The sequence below is a fragment of the Micrasema longulum genome, unplaced genomic scaffold (assembly GCF_059751315.1).
Source record: "Micrasema longulum isolate JH-2025_06_02 unplaced genomic scaffold, ASM5975131v1 h1tg000725l, whole genome shotgun sequence".
In the NCBI taxonomy this organism is placed as follows: Eukaryota; Metazoa; Arthropoda; class Insecta; order Trichoptera; family Brachycentridae; genus Micrasema; species Micrasema longulum.
The window spans coordinates 1860941-1881442 of record NW_028277921.1 but is presented as its reverse complement, the minus strand read 5'-3'; the positions used below and the strand labels follow the sequence as shown (position 1 = coordinate 1881442).

Genomic DNA, 20502 nt, shown 5'->3' with positions numbered 1-20502 from the left:
ATTGGTCCGTAGTCACATACAAGGAAAGCCGAAAACACAATGATACCAAGTCACAAAAACACGTTTAGTAATGAGGAAGAGTTCAGTGCTTTTTTTATTAGATTATTAAACTAGGCCAAATTAAAAAAAATAAATATGTATCGTATTATCGCGCTACGAAGTGTTGTATTTTTTAAATTGCTTCGTGTGTGACGTCTCAAGTTCTCTTCTCAACTCCCTTATTGTTGGTTGATTCGGAAGAACTAATGACGTCATGCAAAGTACATAGTTTGTTTTTATTCAAATCATTTTTATTATATTTTTCATATATTTTCAAGAAACTCCACCCTACAATAAAATTATTGCTCTAATTTTTACAACATGTAAGAATACATTTTTCGTACCCAATTTCCCGTAGGGCTGAGCTTCCTCATTCGTCAAAGTGTTTTGCCAATATTTCAGCTTATCAATTTATTTTTAAATAACTAATTTTGTTTATACCACTGAATAAGTAAATAGTTTATAAGTGATGTAATTAACAAACAAACCATAACGTCATTTTTTCGTAGGGGCAGTTAGAGATAACGCCAAGCTACACCGCTTAAGCTAGGGTTTCCTAGGACAGCGGTGCCCGTATTTTAACGGCCATAGTGAACGGTGATGCGGTGGAAAGACGTCGTAACGATGACTAGAGTGTGGTTTCCTATGAAAACGGTGTTATCAACACCATTTAACACCGTTTCCCTAGGAAACTACTCTCTTGTCGACGTTACGACGGCTGTCCACCGCATCACCGTTCACTACGGCCGTTAAAATACGGGCACCGCTGTCCTAGGAAACCCTAGCTTTACAAATTATATCATCTTAAAGCGTTCGCATAATCTACATTCATGCATCTTCTCATGCCCGCACGGCGATATGTTCATCTTCCAGTATTTGTTGAATTCGCGCGGTAATGCCATGTCTTCTTTGCTTTTCCATCTGTAACCATTCGATCGTGAATCTTTTTTGCCGTTTTCTCAGTCCTTTTGCTCGACATGTCCAAACCATCACAGAATCATTTTTTTAATTTTGTCGATGCTCGGAGTAAAAAAGTAATAATTATAAAATGAATGCGCAAATCACCGGTCCCGAAATAATTGAAAAACGTTTTTTTAAGTTAGTATCTACCTACAGAAGTGGACTTGGAATCCTTGTATTTTTAGGTCTCCATATATGGCTAAAGAGGAGTTAACGGCCGCGGCCGCCTCCGAGCTCCGTACTCGAGATAGTCCATCTCGCACCAGGGATCCGCAATAACTAATAGTTCCGAATCCGCCTTAGTCACATTTGGAGATATTTATTTACTTTTCGGATACATTATGCAAGTTAAATTTCTGGTTCTGACTAGCTACGAATTTCATGAATTTAGGTACTAATAAACAAATGTGTTTAATCAACTTTATTTATTGATAACTATTATCAAACACCTATGATAGGTATATTTATGGTTTCGGAAGCATTTTTAATCGTACTCAAACGATTGAGTTAGGAAATGAGAAAATATGTAGTAGACGGGGTGTTTTGAACCTAGGACCACTGAACTGATCCGAAGTGAGTGACATTACCACGGGTCAATTAGCTAGTAGCTTAGCGTCGATATTTGTCGAATATTAACGTTTTGTTTGCCGTCTACTACGCTGATTCATTTCCCACCTATCCTATCTATCATGTAAATGGGGTTTTCCCAGCAAAAATCAGATCTCGGAAATACAAGTTCTTCAGAACAGAGTTCTGAGAAACATTATTGTACTGAAATGGGATTCCCATGTCAAGGATATCTACCGACGGACAAAAATACTTCCTTTCAAGGTGATGCCACTGCATGACTTAATCAATACTATTTTAAATATCATAAACTTTTCTGCTCACACAAATTTAATATACACATTTGGTCATGATATTCACAATCACAATACGCGTTTCTCAGGAAATCTTCATGTGTCTAAGTTTCGCTCAACAGAGTTCGGCAGATGGTCTAGAAGGGAAGAAGTATAGTATGTACTTTTGTATTATATGTTTTATTAATAATAAATAAAAAAACTAATAAAAAAAAATTCAATCGAATTTCTTGTGTAAATTACATATTTAAATTCATATGAGAAATACGAGTATATTTATTTATTTATTCCAATCGTGTCAGAGGAAGCGCAAATCAAACCTCCGTTATGTGTGTTAGCCGTTTAAATATACACTTTTCAAATTATACTTTCTGAATAATGGATTATAAAACAAATGTACATTAAAAAAAGAAACGTTAGTAATAAACTTATGAAAGAAAATGCCTCATTGTTATTCATTAATTTATTCAAATATAATGTACAGGAGAGTGATTTCAAGAAAATGTATTAAAAAATACAATGGTCTTAAAAGCAGAAAAAATACATTTTTGTACAAAAATGATAATAAAAAAAAATTCGTAAAACTTGATGCAAATTAAACTTAAAGCTACATAATATATGATAACAACAGTCTTGAAACAACTTAGAAATTTTAAATGAAGGTTTATTTAAAATTTCAAGTTTTCACAAATATGAGGTCTGTAAGAAAGCAATGCTTCTCCGACTATTTATATAAAATAAAAGTATATTTAAGAAGGAAAATACTTACTTACTATTTATCATTTGCTTTTAAATGTTTCTGTACATCTTAGACCTCAAATGCATTTCCAAAAATAAACTTTCAATATATTATCGTGTTAACAACTATTATATATTACATATTTATACTAACAATATTTTGATTATGTTCAAATTTCGGATTTAACCCTCTAGAGTTTATTAAGATTAACGGGTATTTCAACAGAGACGAATAACAATTTCAAGAAGGGAATATGAAAGTCTAGTAGGCTGGTTTAGGGAATCACGCTTCATACTGTGTTACATTTACCATTCGAACATAGTAAAAATGGTAAATGTTACACAGCTAAAAAGCAGTCACTTAAACCAGGTTGATAGCCGAGTAAATGCCTGGAATTCCATATTCCTTTTCATAAATGTTCTCTATCTTTATTTAACTACCTTAAAATATTATTTACCACCTATATTTAATTTAAAGAGCAGAGTTAAGATTTATATAATTGTTCTTAATTCTATGGTGTTATTTGATGCAGTTTAGCAGATTGTGCTGAAATCAATAAAGAATGTTTCTCAGTGCGGTAAAAATATCTACGATAGGTGAACAAATGTAGAGTTACATGCAAAAGCAAAGCCGAAACAAGCATTATCGACTAAGAGGCGCTGCGTTGGTTTAGACACAGAGCTGATGGACATCAAGAAAGAATGGCTAAAAAGATTTATGTAAATGTTGATGAATGCAGAAAATGAAAAAGACCAAGAAAAACATGGCAGGACCTATTTGAATAAATATTTAAAGACGGGCATACCAAATACTGGATTAATAGGCGTGCGGACATGAAAGGACGTATGAATGAAGAGGAAATAAGGAATGTATGTAAAAGTTTGTGAAGAGGCGTTCTTTCCCAGTCTACCTCTACGGGGAAATGATGTAATAGTTTTTTCTTTGTAACTAAGATCCAAGGCTTGCCGAGTCATATTATAACAAGCAATTAAAAAATCACATTGAACAGAAATATTATGAGCATGTCCTAATTTTCTTTGACAAAGACTGGATTTCATCCGCTTGGGAGTTAAAATTGGTATTTATTACAAAAGATACAGAGAGCATGTTGGTGACCATTCACAGTGTGCAAAGTGATCCTTTAAACCAACCAATGACAGGTCATAAGGCCTATAAATGCCTAGACTTCCATTTTATTTCTATACCTTGTGCATCTCTGTTGTAATAAATGCCAATAATTTTGAGGCTCCAATTTTTTAGGATAGTTAAAACACGCATTCTTTGTTCTAAAGTTAAAGATCAATACTGCGATATTTACCGAAATTACCAAATGTTTCAATGAAATTTAATCACCTTGATGATATAAAGAACTGTATTTAAACTAGAAGATCATATATACTGTTGTATGTATAGTTAAATGAATTCATTTGTAATTTTTAGCACAAATTATGCAGAATTGACTACAAACCGTTCTAATAATTATAGCAAGGAAAAGAATTTCAAAAAAGTGTTTTTAGAATTTCATACCAGTGGTCCTTGTCTGAAACTAAAAAAAATGACTAAGAAAGATTAAAGATTGCTTAAAAAATCAAGTATCTCCTGCTCTTCTGACTGAACTAGCTTTTTTCTTGTCCAGCGGATAAAATGTTCATTATATATTGTTTTCGACCAACACGTGATCAGAAGGTAAAAGAGAATCTGACGATATTGCATCATGCGTATACAAAAAATTAACAATTTACTAGCAAGTGTTACCTGAATTATAATATATATGGATACCATATGGTGGCCAAAACTGCAACATTAATAATATAAATATGTTTGCGATGTTCAGTCTGGAAACAATTTATCTCAAATTAATAGAAATAACTATCCAGAAATGTCTTTTTCCTTGCCATACATACTAAGATCATTCTGTGGAGCATTCTCGGATTGGACGTGTCAACTTGAATTTCTGTGGAATTTTCTAATTTACGTATGAGTTGAATATGAGATTTGAAAATATGCATGAGGTGGCAAAACTTGATTTGTCACAAAACCGCCATTTGTAGCTTAACCGTATAAGATATGCTGAAACACCATAATTTAATTTTTTGCCAGATCTATAAAGCATAAACATTACTGAAAGAATCAGAAAAATACTTTTAATCTGATTTTGAGTAGTTCAATAGGTAAAGTGAATATTTCTTCATTCAAGTTTGCTAGTAAAATTTTTTAGTGGAAGTTTGTTGTACTTAATTTTATAGAAATAAAAAATTAGTGATATTTAAATCCACTAATTTGGTATAACCAGTGACCGGTTTCACCGCTTTCACGAGACTAGTCGTCGCATTGGGGAAACAAAGTTTTATGTAGATCCATGATTTTTTTAGGCATAAAAGTTTAAAAAGAAGACATTATTTTATCTAACATTTTTTATTAATATTGTCTTAATAAACTTAATAATAAAGGAATGATGGCGTTTTTCTTTGAAATTTTTATGCAGATAGAACCGAAATTTAAATATAAATATGTACTATAAAAATTAAGAGTAAAAATACATATTTTGTTTGATAGAACTTTGTTACCCCAATGCGACATGGTGACAAGTCTGATGAAGTCAAGATGTCGCAAAAGCGCTGAACCCTAAAAGTAGTTACACGTGTGTGGATCAGTATCACTCACATTTCTACTAGTGTAAACAAAGGTGAGTGTTCTATAACAACACAGATAATAAAATATGTACATACTAATAATAACCATATTACGGGAATCAAAAAACTGTCCAAGAAATGAATTAGAAATACGTACAAAACTTTCAGCAATAAATCATGTAACCAATTTTGAAAATTTGAATAAAGAACTTTTATTTTTAATTACACGATAACCTGTCTCGAGGTTATTATCTCATCATCTGGACTTATACTCTGCCGTCCTCACAAAGAGTGCAGTATCTAGCATTTTTGACGACATTTTGTTAAATATAGACTCTGAATCACGAAGAAAAAACTTTTTTTTATCGCATTTTTCTCAAAAACATGTCTAACTATGATATTGCACTCTTCACACGGAGGTCAGTACTAATCTTTATGTATAGGTTTTCAGAAAACCACAACTTTAATCAAGAAACAGGCTTAGAAATTTTACATATTAAGAAAAGTCATCTTTGTTTAGACGATCTTGAAAGATTAGTAAAGCTATTAATCAAAAATTTCCCATAATAAATTTAATTTAATTTCAAATCCTCTTTTAAAAATATTCCCGATTTCATTAATTTGATCTATTTTCTTTATTTCATTTTTCGTTCAATATTTTATTAGGCATATTAATAGTGACAAGTAATTTTAAGTCCTGATGATGACGTAGTAACCTAGAAACTGGTGGACGTATAATTAAAAATTATACAAATAAGTATAAAATGTGATCCCACTAAATGAAAATGTTTTTGATATTAAAAAAGAGTGAAAATAATGGCAAATGTTTACTTCATGTGCTATTCCGGTTAATTTTCCAATAAAAATTAGTCTGTGGGCTTGTGCAATAAAAATTAAACATGTGTTATGCGCAATTTACTAGGATCCACAATATTCTAAATAAAAAATTTAATGAATTCTTGAATCAGAAAATTTATTTATTTAATTTAAAATCTTGAAGTACAAAATTTAAGTACTTTGGCGGACTTATTGCTAAAAGTAATATCATCCAGCTAACCAAATTAATAGATTCTTTAAGATTTAGTGGTCTTGAATGTGATGGCAGCCTTTTTGATCATTTTTACATAGTATTTATATGAACGAGCAGAATCTGACTGAAAAATTTAATGAAAATTATGACTTATTCTAACATTATTTTGAATAAAAGATTTCAATCAATATCAAATGAAAGAGTATTTTCCAGAGCCAAAATCTGAATGGTGTTCTGATCCTTGTAATCCAGCTTTAACTCATTCCAAAAACGGGTTTTTATTTATATCTGTACACTGATATTATAAGGTTATTATCTTAATAATACATATGTTAATCTATAAAATTAGCAACAATAACAAGTAAAATGATTAAAAAAAAGTTGACATGTTCAATGTGATGATCTTACGCATAGATTAGTATATTTCAATGCTATTTACATACAATAAACACATTGATTCTAGTTTGCTTCAAAATTTAAAAATATTGTAATTGGTTGTAATTGTTGTGTAGTGGTCAGCGCATTTGCCTACCATGCAAAAGGTCTCGGGTTCGATTCCTGACATGGTTGACTTGAAATATTTATACATAAAGGTGTTTTTACACAATCATATTTCGTAGTCCCTGGACTGGCACCTGAAACGTAAGACTGATAACCTTACCTTCATGTAACAAAAATGATCAAAATACGCTGCGATTAGTATACCAATGCAGTGCCCTATGCATAATTAGGTGCGGAAAGGGAATTATGATGATGATGTAATTGAATAAGTACTAAATATTGTGATGAACATATTTTAAATAAAATTCATTTTACTAACAGGCCTCTAAAGTTTTGGAGACACATTCCATAAACAATATCTACACATCGATAGCATTTTTCAATCCATAAGGATGTTAATATTATATGTGAGCACAATGTCCTTAACACAATTAACATATCCAGGCAGGGTGATGTTAAAAAATGTATGAAACAAATGTACAGCTATTATGTTCTGATAATTTCACGTTTTTGACACATTGGCTGAGACATGCATTATTGACAGAATCAAGAAAGGGGTGCTGCGTTGGTTTGGACATGTAGAGCGAATGGACAGCGAAAGAACGGCTAAAAGGATCTACGATGCAAATGTTGATGGATGCAGAAAACGAGGAAGACCGAGAAAGACATGGCACGATCAAGTCCATCAAATACTTGAAGATGGACATGTCAAAAGTTGGAATAATCGGCGTGCGTGCATAAGAAGATGTATGAATGTAGAGGAAGCGAGGTCTGTATGCCAAGATCCTCTCTGCCTACCCCTACGGAGAAACGGCGGGATGGTTTGTTTGTTGTTTGTTTAGAGATATTATTTGTACAATGATGGCGCATTGGTGTATTTATTTAAAAACGCATAAACAAAAAAAATCTTAATGTTATTTGCACTCAAAATAAAATTTGTTTTTTATTTGGTTACTATGCATTGTGCAGATTACATTTTTATACTTTAAATGATAAAATTAGAGTAAATATAAATGAATCATTTTAATTTCAATACTTAAAAAAATCGTAAAAAAAAAAAACATTTCTATTATTGATTCGATAAAAAAAAAAAGACGGTTGTTATTAAGACAAATATTGGTTTTGATTTCTGTACCTTATGTGCATATTACAAAATTTAGCAATGGATACTTAAATAATGCATCTTTACTGAGAGATCTAGATAAAAACAAGGCATAAGAAAAACATTGTTATGCAATTTCATTTGAAAAGAACTAGGTAAGATAGGAACAAAACAAAAAGGGGAAAAATTGCTATATTATAATAACAAAATAAAAAAAAGATACTTAACTATTCAAATATCATAAAAGAAGTGAATAATAAGCTCACACTTCTTGCATTCATTAAAAAAATAGATCAGCATACTATCTCACACTTAAGAGTAATGACTATGGCAATCTGAAAGCGTTTCAGAAAAGTTTAGACTAAACCCATCAGGTTTCTTTGGTGTGTTGAAGATTCGCGCAACCCTTTTAGTGTCTGTACCAGGTTCCTTGTACCGTGGTTTGCAAAGGAGTCACTATGTACGCCTGTTGAGGTTGCTGTACCACCGTCAGGGGTATGACTTGTTGCGTGATCTCCAGTGGCTGCGAACTCGAGTCCTCTCCCACCGTCTGAACCGTCATTTGCTGAACCATCTGGTGCTGGCCTACTTGCTGTAAGCCGACCTGCTGAACCTGTTGCTGTTGACTGACTTGAACAGCTTGCAACTGCTGCTGTTGGATCACTACCTGTTGATTCATTTGTTGGTGCTGTTGCTGATGCATCATTAGATTATTTTTCTTGGCAATTAGGAGCCTTTTGTCATCTTCTTTAAGTTTATCCGCCATCCCTTTGAGAGGGTCTTTGTTCTTGTCGTAAGACATGCATTTTCCGCTCTTGAAAGGGACATTTGTTTCTTTGACAGGTTCTATTTTCTTTCCGATAAACCTAACATTAGGAAATTGTTCTTTCATAAAGTGCCTAAAAGTGGAGTAGCCCATGAGCTTCACTCCGGGTTCCAGCATTTCCCCGTATTCCTTGTACGCGTCGAAGAGATTCTTTCTAGAATCTCCCTGGAGAAGAATAGTTTTACTGAGATCTTTTTGCCCGCCAGTGTGCCTAAACAAATATTGCTTTAAGAATTCAGTGGCATGTTTATATATATCTAAAGAAAATGTATTGTAAGGTTTTTTCCCCATATTGCCGTGAATTCTCGGAGCAACTCCGTGAGTTATCACATGGTGGCGTATCCTTTTCAGTTGATAATGCGTTACATTCTCTAAATAAAGAAAAGCCTCTAGACACACTCTTCTCCCCTGGTACACGTAGGATGCGCGCAACCGACGCCTGGCTTTATGCCTCGAGGTTTCCGAAGGATTCGCTAAGCAAGCCATAGTCACTCCCATGAGATACATGTCATGTTCACTTTTGGTTAATTCAGCAATATTGAGTCTGTGCTTGTAAACATTGTCCGGTTGTAATCCTCGGTAACAGCTATCTTTACAATCGCAACCCTTTTTCATCCGAATTTTAACCTGAAAAATAAAAATATGAATAATATTTTATCATTGCAAAGACTTTGTGGTTGCGCAAAATCTTAAGCATTAAATTGCATGATTTAATTGGAAAATAAAGTTAAATACAATAATATTTTCATTTTAATGTTATTGCATATGTAGAAAAATTCATAGGTTCATTTTAGATTCATGTTAAGTATTCTTTGCTTTTATTTTCATAATCATGGTAGTATGATCTATTATACCACAGAGTATCTGTTCGTTATTAGTATTTGTTTTTTGTCAAATCTGTCTCGGCTACATTTTATTTGGGCACCTTAGTAGATAATATATGGTTGAAAGCAAGTCATTTTCATGTTTTTTATTGATAAATAATATTAAAAAGTAGTATTTATATAGAAAATATGATTACCACAAAAATTTTATGAAGAAAACATGTTTTCAATGCACAAATAATTTACCCATAAAATTAAAGTAAAACTCATCATATATTTAGAAAAATAATCAATAGGAATGAACTTTGATATTTCAATAAATCAGATTCTAGATTGTTTTGGTGAGTTATTTTTCAGCTAATCGACGCACCTCAATACTAGCTTTAAATGTATAAAATATAAACTAGAGCATGTGGGGTAAATATTATGTTTTGAAAAAACGGTCTTCAATTAGTCTTATAAATTCACTCCATGGCAAGTTGTAAAGTGTTATTTTGAATCTACTATATTCTATATTCACTATCATTAGCATATTACGACAGAGATAAAGAACATTTTAGAGAAGGTAATATAGAAGTCTAGGCATCTACACGGCTCATGACCTGTCATTGGTTGGTTTAAGTGGCCACTTTACACACTGTGTAACATTCTGCCCATATTCGAACATATATATTCCTTAAATTCTTTCATCTATTGATGTTTGTGAAGTTAAAGAGCTGAAACCTTTATTTATGAGGGTGAGATTCATCTAATTGAATTATTTCACCTACATACTAGGCAACGCCTGAAAAATTTTTTTTTCTTCAATTTCTATACTTCTTCATGGAGCAGGTGGATTTATCAACAATATTTTGAGTCTGTCCAAATTTCAAAAGGTCATAAGCCTTGTAGATGCCTAGACTTCTATATTAGCTTCTCTAGAATTTTCTTTTTCTCTGTTGTAATATGTTGATATTAACAGCTCCCCAGGGAGTTGAATCCAGTCCTTGCATACAAAAATTTGGACAAACTCAAAATATTGTTGATATCCACTATCGTTTAAAGATTCTCATTATGAAAATCCCCGCAGTACTTTTTACTTGTGACATCACGTTTCCACTCTGGTTATTCTACAAAAGTTTTTTTTCTAAAATGGTCAAACGGACATTTATGATTGGCAAACTAATTATTGATAAATGATATTAGTCATAAAATTACCTGAAGTGGATTGTCCTCTAGCTTATTGCGGTCTTCCTCGCCACCTTCATCTCCTGAAGAACAGGGTTTTTTCCTTTTCTTTCCCACCATTTTCTTCGTCACTACAGGCTTCTGTTCTTGCATCTCTCCATCATCTCTTGCCTGATCTGACTCGTTGTCTTGGAGTGTTACAATCGGATACATCTCATGCAGGATGGTAGAGTCAGTACTAATTACACCATTGCCATTTTCTATTTGAATGGTGTGCCCTTGCCATATTACCTATAAAGAAAGTTATACATATTTAATAAAAGATTTTTACTGCACATGTATTTAGGTTTTTACAATAATATACCAAGAATTAAAATAACACATTTAAAATACACCAAATTGCAAATATACATAATTCTAATTTTAAAGAATTTATCTTATGACTAATGATTTTTTATGCACTCTGTAGGCTTAGATACTCCATTATAGTAGTAAATTACTACCTAGGCTTAAAAATAATTATTACATTATTTTTGTGATTTTGCTGGTAATTGAACCCAGAACTGTGTAAAGCCAGTTGTTTACAATGCGGTCTCACTTTTCTTCATAAAAACATATACCAGTATTTTCTCCCTGGATTATGGCACTAGGGAAATGATTTTTTTAAACACTATGGAGATTTACCATTGGCCTTACAGTTTTTTTTTTTTTTGATAAATTGTTTACTACGGGAATTAGAACCATCCAAAAACCCTTAAATGCGCCCAGTTTTATCTGCTGTCTCCGGGCGTACGGTAAACTAATATGATAACTATTTTTGAAAAATAGTTATTCATATATAGAAAATGCCATTTTGATACTACTTCTAAAAAACCAACAAAATCGGTTCATTTTTGAGGTGCGGAAAACGGGGCAATGAAACGTCGATTTTGACAATTTTAGCTTGGCATAATAAATCCGATGTGAAATTGTCATTTTCGCACAGTATCGGGGAGACATCTGCGAGAGAGTTGACAGAAAAACAATGTTCGAATACCTATTCATCAAAATTTCCAATTACCGCATATCCTCTTAACTATTGTATCATGAAGGTCTCCATTTTTATTTTAAGAAGATTTATATTATTGCTGCATAGCTAAAAGCAATTTATGGTCTTTAACAAAAAATTAAATTGAAGATGCAACCTCATTACTACATATTTTGAGCATGGCACACATTTGAATTTGAAAAATGAAATTTTATTACAATACGTCAATGATTAAGTCTGAATAAATTACTGTAGTTCACAGTTTTAGAGATTATGATGAGCAAGATTTAGAATATTACCATAATTTACTAGTAAAAGCCTATAATTCATCACAAATGTATTGACAATTTGACCTACAATAAGCCTTATCTATTACGAAATTACTGTTATATTTAGATATTTACTTACAGCATGTTGACATAAACATGAATGTACGCGATTTAATGCATCTACTACCTTCATGGTTCACAATGATTTATAAATATGTAATAAAATAAATATAAAACAACTTTTTTGGACCACTTTTTTCTTTCTACTGACCGGTTTCAAAGCTACACAAGCTTCTATATCAAAGTATACTCAACTAATGAATTCTTTCCTATTTTATTTTTACAGTGATCACTAAATATTACATTGATACATATGGAGCCAATAAGTGAAGTCTTTTTGTCATGATGTTCTTTAAATGGCGAGAAGTGAGAGGTGAGTGATCATGTTTGAGGTCTCGGGTTCGATTCCTCGGAAGGTCAACATGAAATATAGATTAAAAAGGTGGTTCGATACTGCAATATTCCATGTTCTTGGACTGGCGCCTGAAAGGTAACTCTGATCACCTTACATTCATGTACACCGCATTTAGCGTACCGATGCAGTACCCTATGCCCCATATGGAGGGGAGTGATGATGATAATTTAAAAGATATTTATTTAAATTATCATTACACTTGGTAACCTTCGCACGAATCACATGACATTAGAAAGTTATGCTTATAATCATAATATTACAATATCTTTAGTCTGCTGTTTTGGAAATTTAATGTTTTTAACATACAGCAGTTTACGTAGCTGCTACCAATATGTGTAAATAAGCAGTTTTCATCGATATATTTAACTGAGCATTTGCACAGTTATGTTTTTATTAATCAGGTCGACAGACCAAATATTTGCACAATTCTAGAATATATGCCAGGCCTGCTTGATTCTGCAAAACTCTTCATTGTTTCAAATTGTAAACACATAAGAGGATTATTAAGGTAAACCAATTGTTTATCAATGCACTTAAGTCATTATTTTATTTAGTGGATGGGATCTAGTAGATTAAAACAAATGGTTGATGGAAGAAAGGTAAAACAGATTATACATGTGGCGAGATAATGGGAACATAGGTTAAGGACAGCCAAGAAAGACTTGGCATAGTCAGGTAAACCAAATTTCATATCTGTTCTTGTCAAAAGCAGACACAATCGAAGTTCAGAATGAGAAAAAAAAATTAGGAATGTACGCTAAAATGTAGTGCGCTTCTCATAGCAGTAGTAGTAGTAGGATAATTCTTGGGTTTATATTTTTTTAAGTTAAAAATTCATAAAGCAGCTTAAAAGTCTTAAGGTCAGCTACAGGCGAATGACACTAGCAAAATCATCCAATGGACCACAGCGGATAATTTCTTTGTCTTCCAATTTGTATTACAAACAATTGCATTTATTATTGTATCACAGTTTAATACATATTAAGATACCAAAGAATAGATGGAATGGTTAGGCATTTTGCAAATTTCGAAATACAGGTATTTAAAAACAAAGATACAACACACAGATATGTATACTGTTTAATAACGCATTTTCCACAATAATCATACAATTTAGCCCTGTTCTATAGCATGTTGCTATCAAAACAAATTAATTTAAAAAAATAAGAGAGTAAGAGAGATTCTATGTAAACCATGTGACAACATAGCCCACTCGAAACGCCCGTCTGATGCCAAAACGATGCATCGTTTTGTCTTAACACGGCTCAAAATATTCTACTCGCTGAGATCTATCATATGGTATTTACGATTACTTTTTATAAGGCTTCCCAGCCAATGAGGAAGTTCAGTGTTTTTATTTATTTTTTATTTATATCCTATTATCAGCACAATGATTTTTTAAAGATTTGTATTTATTGTAGAGGTTCTTCTCTGTCAGTTCTCTCGATTGGTTCGTTTAAGGTAAGCAAACCGGATATCCTTCACAGTTCTCATATCATGTCATTCAAAGTAGTGCGTTGTTATTAACATAGTTTTAACTATTTTTTTGTACATTTTAAAGAAACTTTGCCATACATTTTAAAGCTCTAATTTTTACTGCGCGTAAGAAAATATTTTTGTATCCAATTTCCCATAGGGCTGAAGTTCCTCATTGACAACATGGTGTAAATATAGAAAAGTTCTATTTTAAATTCCATAAAACATTTTAATGGTGAATATCTCAGTTTGAGCTTTTTTGAGATGCATCGTTTTATAATCAGACGAATGAAGAGTTAAAAATAATCATCATGTAATGTAATTGATTCATCAAACTGTGTAGCTGATCAAATATATTTGTGTGTTAGAATTGGTCACAAAAAACTTGTAATTGGGTGTGTCTACATTCCTCCGACATCGTCAATTGATATTTACAAATCCCATTCTGACATGGTGGAAAAAGTATCGGTAGTTTCTAACTCTATTTTCATCTGCGGAGACTATAACTTGCCTAAAGTAACTTGGATCAACGACAATGAAGGCGTTAATGTGGCAAACCCCATATCTGTAAATGCTTCTCTAATTGTTAACATTTTCTCATATTTAAACATGTTCCAATTGAATTCTATACTTAACTGCTCAAACTATTGCCTTGATCTAATCTTTAGCAATAATTCTAATTCTACTGTCATTGAATCCATTGATCCATTATTACCAGTCGATAAACATCACCCTCCACTTTCTGGAGATATTTGCCATTCATTTTCTAATAACTTACTCAAACCTAATGACTCATTATATCTTAAATTTAAAGATGGTGATTATGCTGGCCTCAGTCAATATCTTTCAGAAATTGATTGGAACAGTATTCTAAGCAATTCTCATATAAATGATGCAGTCATCTTATTTAATGATAAAGTCGCAATTGGGATGGAACAATTTATCCCAAAAGGAAATTTTATTCAACCTAAGTTTCCAAAATGGTTTAGCTCTGATTTAAAGACTCTGATTTTGAAAAAGAAAAGGATCCACAAACTTTATAAACAAACTGGGAATCTCAAATTTTATCAACAATTTTCTCAACTAAGAGAACTTGCGAAGTCTGAATCATCCAATTGTTATAGATCATACATCAATGAAACTGAAACAATGTTGTCCATAAATCCCAAAAAGTTTTGGAGTTTTGTTTCTAATAAGCGTTTCAATAACGATCTGCCAATAAGTATGTTTCTTAAAGATAAACACGCATCTAATGGTACCGACATAGCTAATCTTTTTGCAACGCATTTTTCTTCAGTATATGTTAATAATTCTTCCAATGTTAATTCCTTATTTAGCTATACTAATACTGTAGACCTGAATAATTGTGAAGTGTCAGCTGAGGATGTCAGAATCGCTCTAAGTAAACTTGGTAATGGTAAATGTATTGGTCCAGATGGTATTCCTGAAATACTACTATCAAATTGTAAATCTAGTCTTGCCAAGCCTCTGTCTTTACTGTTTAATATGTCTTTAACAACGAGTGTATTTCCTGATATTTGGAAAATTTCTATAATAAGACCGATATTCAAATCTGGTGATAAATCTAACGTAACTAACTATAGACCCATTTCAATGATATCTCCTGTACCTAAACTATTCGAATCAATTATTACAAAAAAAATAACACCTATATTTAAAAATGTGCTGATTGAGGAGCAGCATGGATTTAGGACAGCCAAATCAACGACGACCAATTTGCTTTCTTTTACTGATACTATTTTTACAGCGTTCGAGAATAATCTTCAAGCTGATGTACTGTATACAGACTTCTCCAAGGCCTTTGACAAAGTTGATCACAACATTTTATGTGCTAAACTTCGTGCTGTAGGCATTAGAGATCCCTTTTTATCGTTTTTAAAATCCTACCTCTCACATAGAAAACAAAGTGTAAAAATCAATAACTTCATATCAAATAGCTTCCTAGTAACTTCTGGTGTACCACAGGGTGCCCACTTGGCCCCTCTTCTATTTAATCTGTTTGTTAATGATGCTGCTAATGTTTTTTCTTTTACAAAATTCTGGCTTTTTGCTGACGATAACAAGATACTTAAGCTAATTAAAAATATTGATGACTGTGTCAGACTCCAAGAAGACATAAATGCATTTCATACTTGGTGCAAAACTAATAACATGGAACTTAACATCGATAAATGCAAAATTATTTCATACCATAAATGTAAACATCCTTTTATTTTTGATTATAAACTTAATGGCCAAGTTCTTTCGATTGTCACCTCTATAAGAGATCTTGGAGTGATCCTAGATAATAAACTAACTTTTCTGGAACACTTTGATAATATAGTAAACAGATCCTTAAAAATTTTAGGCTTTATTAATAGAACTACGTCTGATTTCCAAAGTATGCTTACACTTAAAACACTTTATTGCTCTTTAGTTCGCCCTATTCTTGAATATGCATCTGTAATCTGGTCCCCTCATTATGCTGTTCATATCAAGCGCCTTGAATCAGTTCAACATCGTTTTATAAGAAAAATTGCATGGAAGATGGGATTGGAAAGAGGAGACTATTCATATTCTGATATGGAGAGGTTTTTAAGCATATCAAGTCTTGAAAAACGCAGATGCATTGCAGATATAATCTGCATGTATAAAATTATGAACTGTCTCATTGATGCCCCTGAAATTTTGCAAAAGATTCTTTTTAACGTTCCCACCCGTAGACTAAGAAATAATGAAATGCTTTTCCTCGGTCACTACAGGACCAATTATGGTGCACAGTCGCCTTTGCCCAGAATGATCAGGCGGGTGAACGATCATCAAGATCTTGATTATTATGGTGTAAGGATGTCTTTCTTTACAAATCAGCTAAAGAATCTGTATAGTTAGCCTATGCTTTTTACTTAATCTAAAAAATCTATCATCTGTCTTTGCTGCTTATTTCTGTTCCTTATATTTTTTTATTCCTTTGTAAAAATTTCTTTTAATTGTAATGTTTATAATGGACTTTGTCCGTAAATAAATAAATAATAATAATAATAATCAAAATATAACCCCCAGACATATTTTTAAAACAGTTGTTAAAAAATGTGTGATATATTTGTATGATGCGTAGATTGCATTTGTTTGTTTCTTGTGTCTATACAGTCTAAATTTTACTGTCCCAAAATGATAATATACACAAGGTGCTTTGTGTAAGATTCGAGAGTTGTCGCTAACAATTAAGCTAAGTGAATTATGGAGGATAAGTTGACATACCTGCTGAGTACCCTGTTGGCCATAATCCCCTTGCTGTATGACCTGGGAATCAGACAGCGTGAAGACCGAGTGCTGTCCGAGAACGGGCGTGTGCCACTGGGCCTGTTCGGAGTTGGCGTAGTCCTGAGCACTCCCTCCCCCCATATTTGGTATAGACACAATGATGTTATCCTTAGAATCCAAGCCCCTACGCTCCACAGATAGTAAGGAATGAAGCACTTCACTCGCTTCTTTCTCGGCATTATTCGTATCCATTTTGTCGTAAGACATATTATTTCATTACAACTTCCTAAAATACAAACAAATGATAATTTTACGCATTTTAACATATTTATTTTAAGATAGCACATGTGTGCCATCTAAAAATAAAAATGTGTTTAGTATATAAATAGCGAAAAGGCATAGTATATTATATTTTCCAAGTTAAAATCATTGAATAATAAATAAGTATCCATGCATTTGAAATTCTTGCGGTAAAATAAAAGGAGGAGCTTATTTTTGGTAGACAAGCAATTATCCACCTTATCAGCAAATTTTAAGAATCATTATCGCATATCGAACAAAAGTCCCATTGAATATTAGGCCATATTGGCATTGTATAAAATACGATTCAACTTACCTTTTTGATGTCAAAAACTACGCGAATCTTGTATATTTTTACACGAAACTGTCGAGAAGTATTGTGCCGTTCGATGAAAACACACGAATTATAGTCAATTGCACATATTATTCAATAATAAACGCAAAATCACACGGATAGAAGGAACGCCAATATGGCGTTCTGTAATTTCGTCGAAAAAATCAGACGCTGCGCTGTACTGGCGACTTGCGAGCTTGAACAGCCGATGTTCCGCGCATGCGTACAAAGTTAGGCGCGAAATTTAAAATACGAAAAGACGCAGACAAATTCGTTTTCCTTCATCAATATAAATTTTCAGAAATATTTTTCGTAAAATAAACTGCTATCAGTTGTGGATTTTTTCAATAAACCTTATTTTATTTTATCCACAAAGAAAAACATAAATATTAGAGACACATAGAAAACAGAGATACTAGTTTAGCTACTTAGAATGTAGTAGTTGCGAGTGATATTTTGGCGGTGGCTATATGCCATCACTGATTAAAATTAATAGAAAAATAAATTAACATAAAGGTCGCATAGTGATCAGCGGGGAAAAGCATCCAATAACGTTGCAATCATTCTATTGACTTGTGATGTTGGTTGTTGGGTAGACACAGTAGGTATGCGTTGTACGTAGCACATACGAGTACTTACTACTATTTTTCATTTTATGAATATTTTTTTTCAATCAGGGTTTCTTTAAAACAAATTATTCATTTAAGACGAGTGAAGGAAAGTGTAAAAATAACACAAGGCATAAGAATACGTATGACGAGGTAAACTAAATGTTAAAAATAGATATTAATTATGCAAGAATGCTAGCGTAAAATTATATTTCTTAAGAGCGCAGTACATTCTGGAACGAAACTATGGAAGTGTCTACATAAAACAATCGATACGGAATGATTTTGCATTAAGAATAAATAATCATTTTATATGTAGGTGTATACAAATAATACTTTAAGTATTATATAAAATACTATAGCTTGTGAATTTCATTATAATGAAGTTAACACGAGTATGGGAGTAATCCAATTAATTATAATTGTATGTAGGTATATTTGTGTTTCACTTCCTTATAAAACCACGGAAACAAAAGTTCTTAACCAAAAACCACAATCATAAGTCAAAATTTCTGTGAAAATAAAATACTATTTAAAAGAATACAATATATTTATTTATCTTTGAAATGGCAATTGAACGTAACTTTTTCTGTTATAATTAAATAATGCTCAGATATATATTTTTAAAGCTTGTGTAGTTATTAAACCGGTCGGGAGACAACAAAAGGAGGTTAAAACATATATTTGTTTTATATTTATTTTATAAATCCACAAATATTTTTTTTAAGGGATACTTTTTTAAAACCAAAGAGAATTTCACATAAATAATGCTTTATAGGTTTTTTTTAAATCGGTTATATTATTGTATATTTATTTATTTAATAAATTATTTTGCAGTAATAATATGAGGTATTAGCAGACTTTCACATAAGATGTAAAACAATATCAGAGTCATCATTGTCCAATTTCATTATTAACGCTTTTCACATAGAGCATTTTTGTCAAAAAATCGTAGATTTGCATAATACAATTCTATGAAAAAATGATATATCATGTATAAGCATTGCCCAAGTAATACAATAAATGAGCCCATTGGCAGTTAAATGAAAAAACTGATATTTTAAAGGTGAAGTAAACTCATTGCTTATATTATATTTCTGTAATCAGTATGTTTTTTATGTACAAAACATCAATGTTAGTTAAAAACATTAAAACAGTTTAGTAAAAAAAAATGCGAAAAAGCTCATAGAGGTAAAACTTTAAAATACAAAAGTTGTCAATTTTGTCAGTTGGTTCGTGTCACCTGCAATAGGCTCAAATTATAAATTGGTCGATGCTTTGTAAGAAAATATTTAAATAAATGGAGGAGAAAAGGTTTACGTATCTCAATAATTCTCCCTATACCCATAATGTCTTTAGTTCCCCTATAATAAAAATAATACGCATAGATGTTATGTAGTGTGGGGACATTACACGACGGGGCAGATGTGTTAAAATAAAGACTCACCTTATATTCTTACGAACTGTTATGAACCTTAAACTTTTATCCATTTCCTTGTCACCACAGGAAATAGCGTGATACCACTTCCGTCATGCTGGAGACATTTTCCTATTAATTAAATATTATTTCATATTTTGCGGTTACTTATAAAAAACCCCAGATAAAGAAGATCCGTTAGTATACGTGACAAATAGCATTTTCCAAACACTATTTACGTCAATCATTATCACAGGATTCGGGCTATAAAAACCCCGTAGACCTACTCCTCTACATCTTTATTCTTCTGGACTCGCTGACATAACATCGTCACGTTGTTGTAATTAATTTTTACTCTGTATATTTTATTGTGAATATATTGGTCAATTCTTAAAACTCGTGTTCTCAATCAACTCTACAAGAAACCATCCACCACCCTTCCTGAAGAAGATTAGGACACAACAAAATTGGTGTCAGAAGCTGGGATTGACTAACTGACTATATTCCCGAGGAACACCAGTCGCTTTCAAGAAACATTTGGTCGAGCACCCCGAAAAGAGAGAAAATACGAGCGTCACTTCGATATCTTCGAAGACCTTCCAGAGTTATCTTAAAGTTCGAGTTGTTACTTGAATCGTGTCTTCTAAGACTTAA

At 32.2% G+C, this 20502-nt stretch overlaps 2 protein-coding genes across 3 annotated transcripts in view; both read right to left on the bottom strand.

Moving 5' to 3' along the window:
• LOC148279417 (guanine nucleotide exchange factor DBS-like) overlaps positions 1-20502 on the bottom strand; it is a 177803-nt gene that overhangs the window by 133819 nt on the left and 23482 nt on the right. The window lies entirely within an intron of this gene.
• On the bottom strand, positions 8041-18022 carry LOC148279420 (uncharacterized). Its single transcript, XM_088229999.1, has 4 exons — positions 17806-18022; positions 17187-17475; positions 10712-10972; positions 8041-9317 (listed from the first exon to the last, which is right to left on the bottom strand). Exons 2-4 carry the CDS (start codon positions 17454-17456, stop codon positions 8274-8276), a joined length of 1575 nt encoding a protein of 524 aa, XP_088086125.1. The 5' UTR covers positions 17457-17475; positions 17806-18022; the 3' UTR covers positions 8041-8273.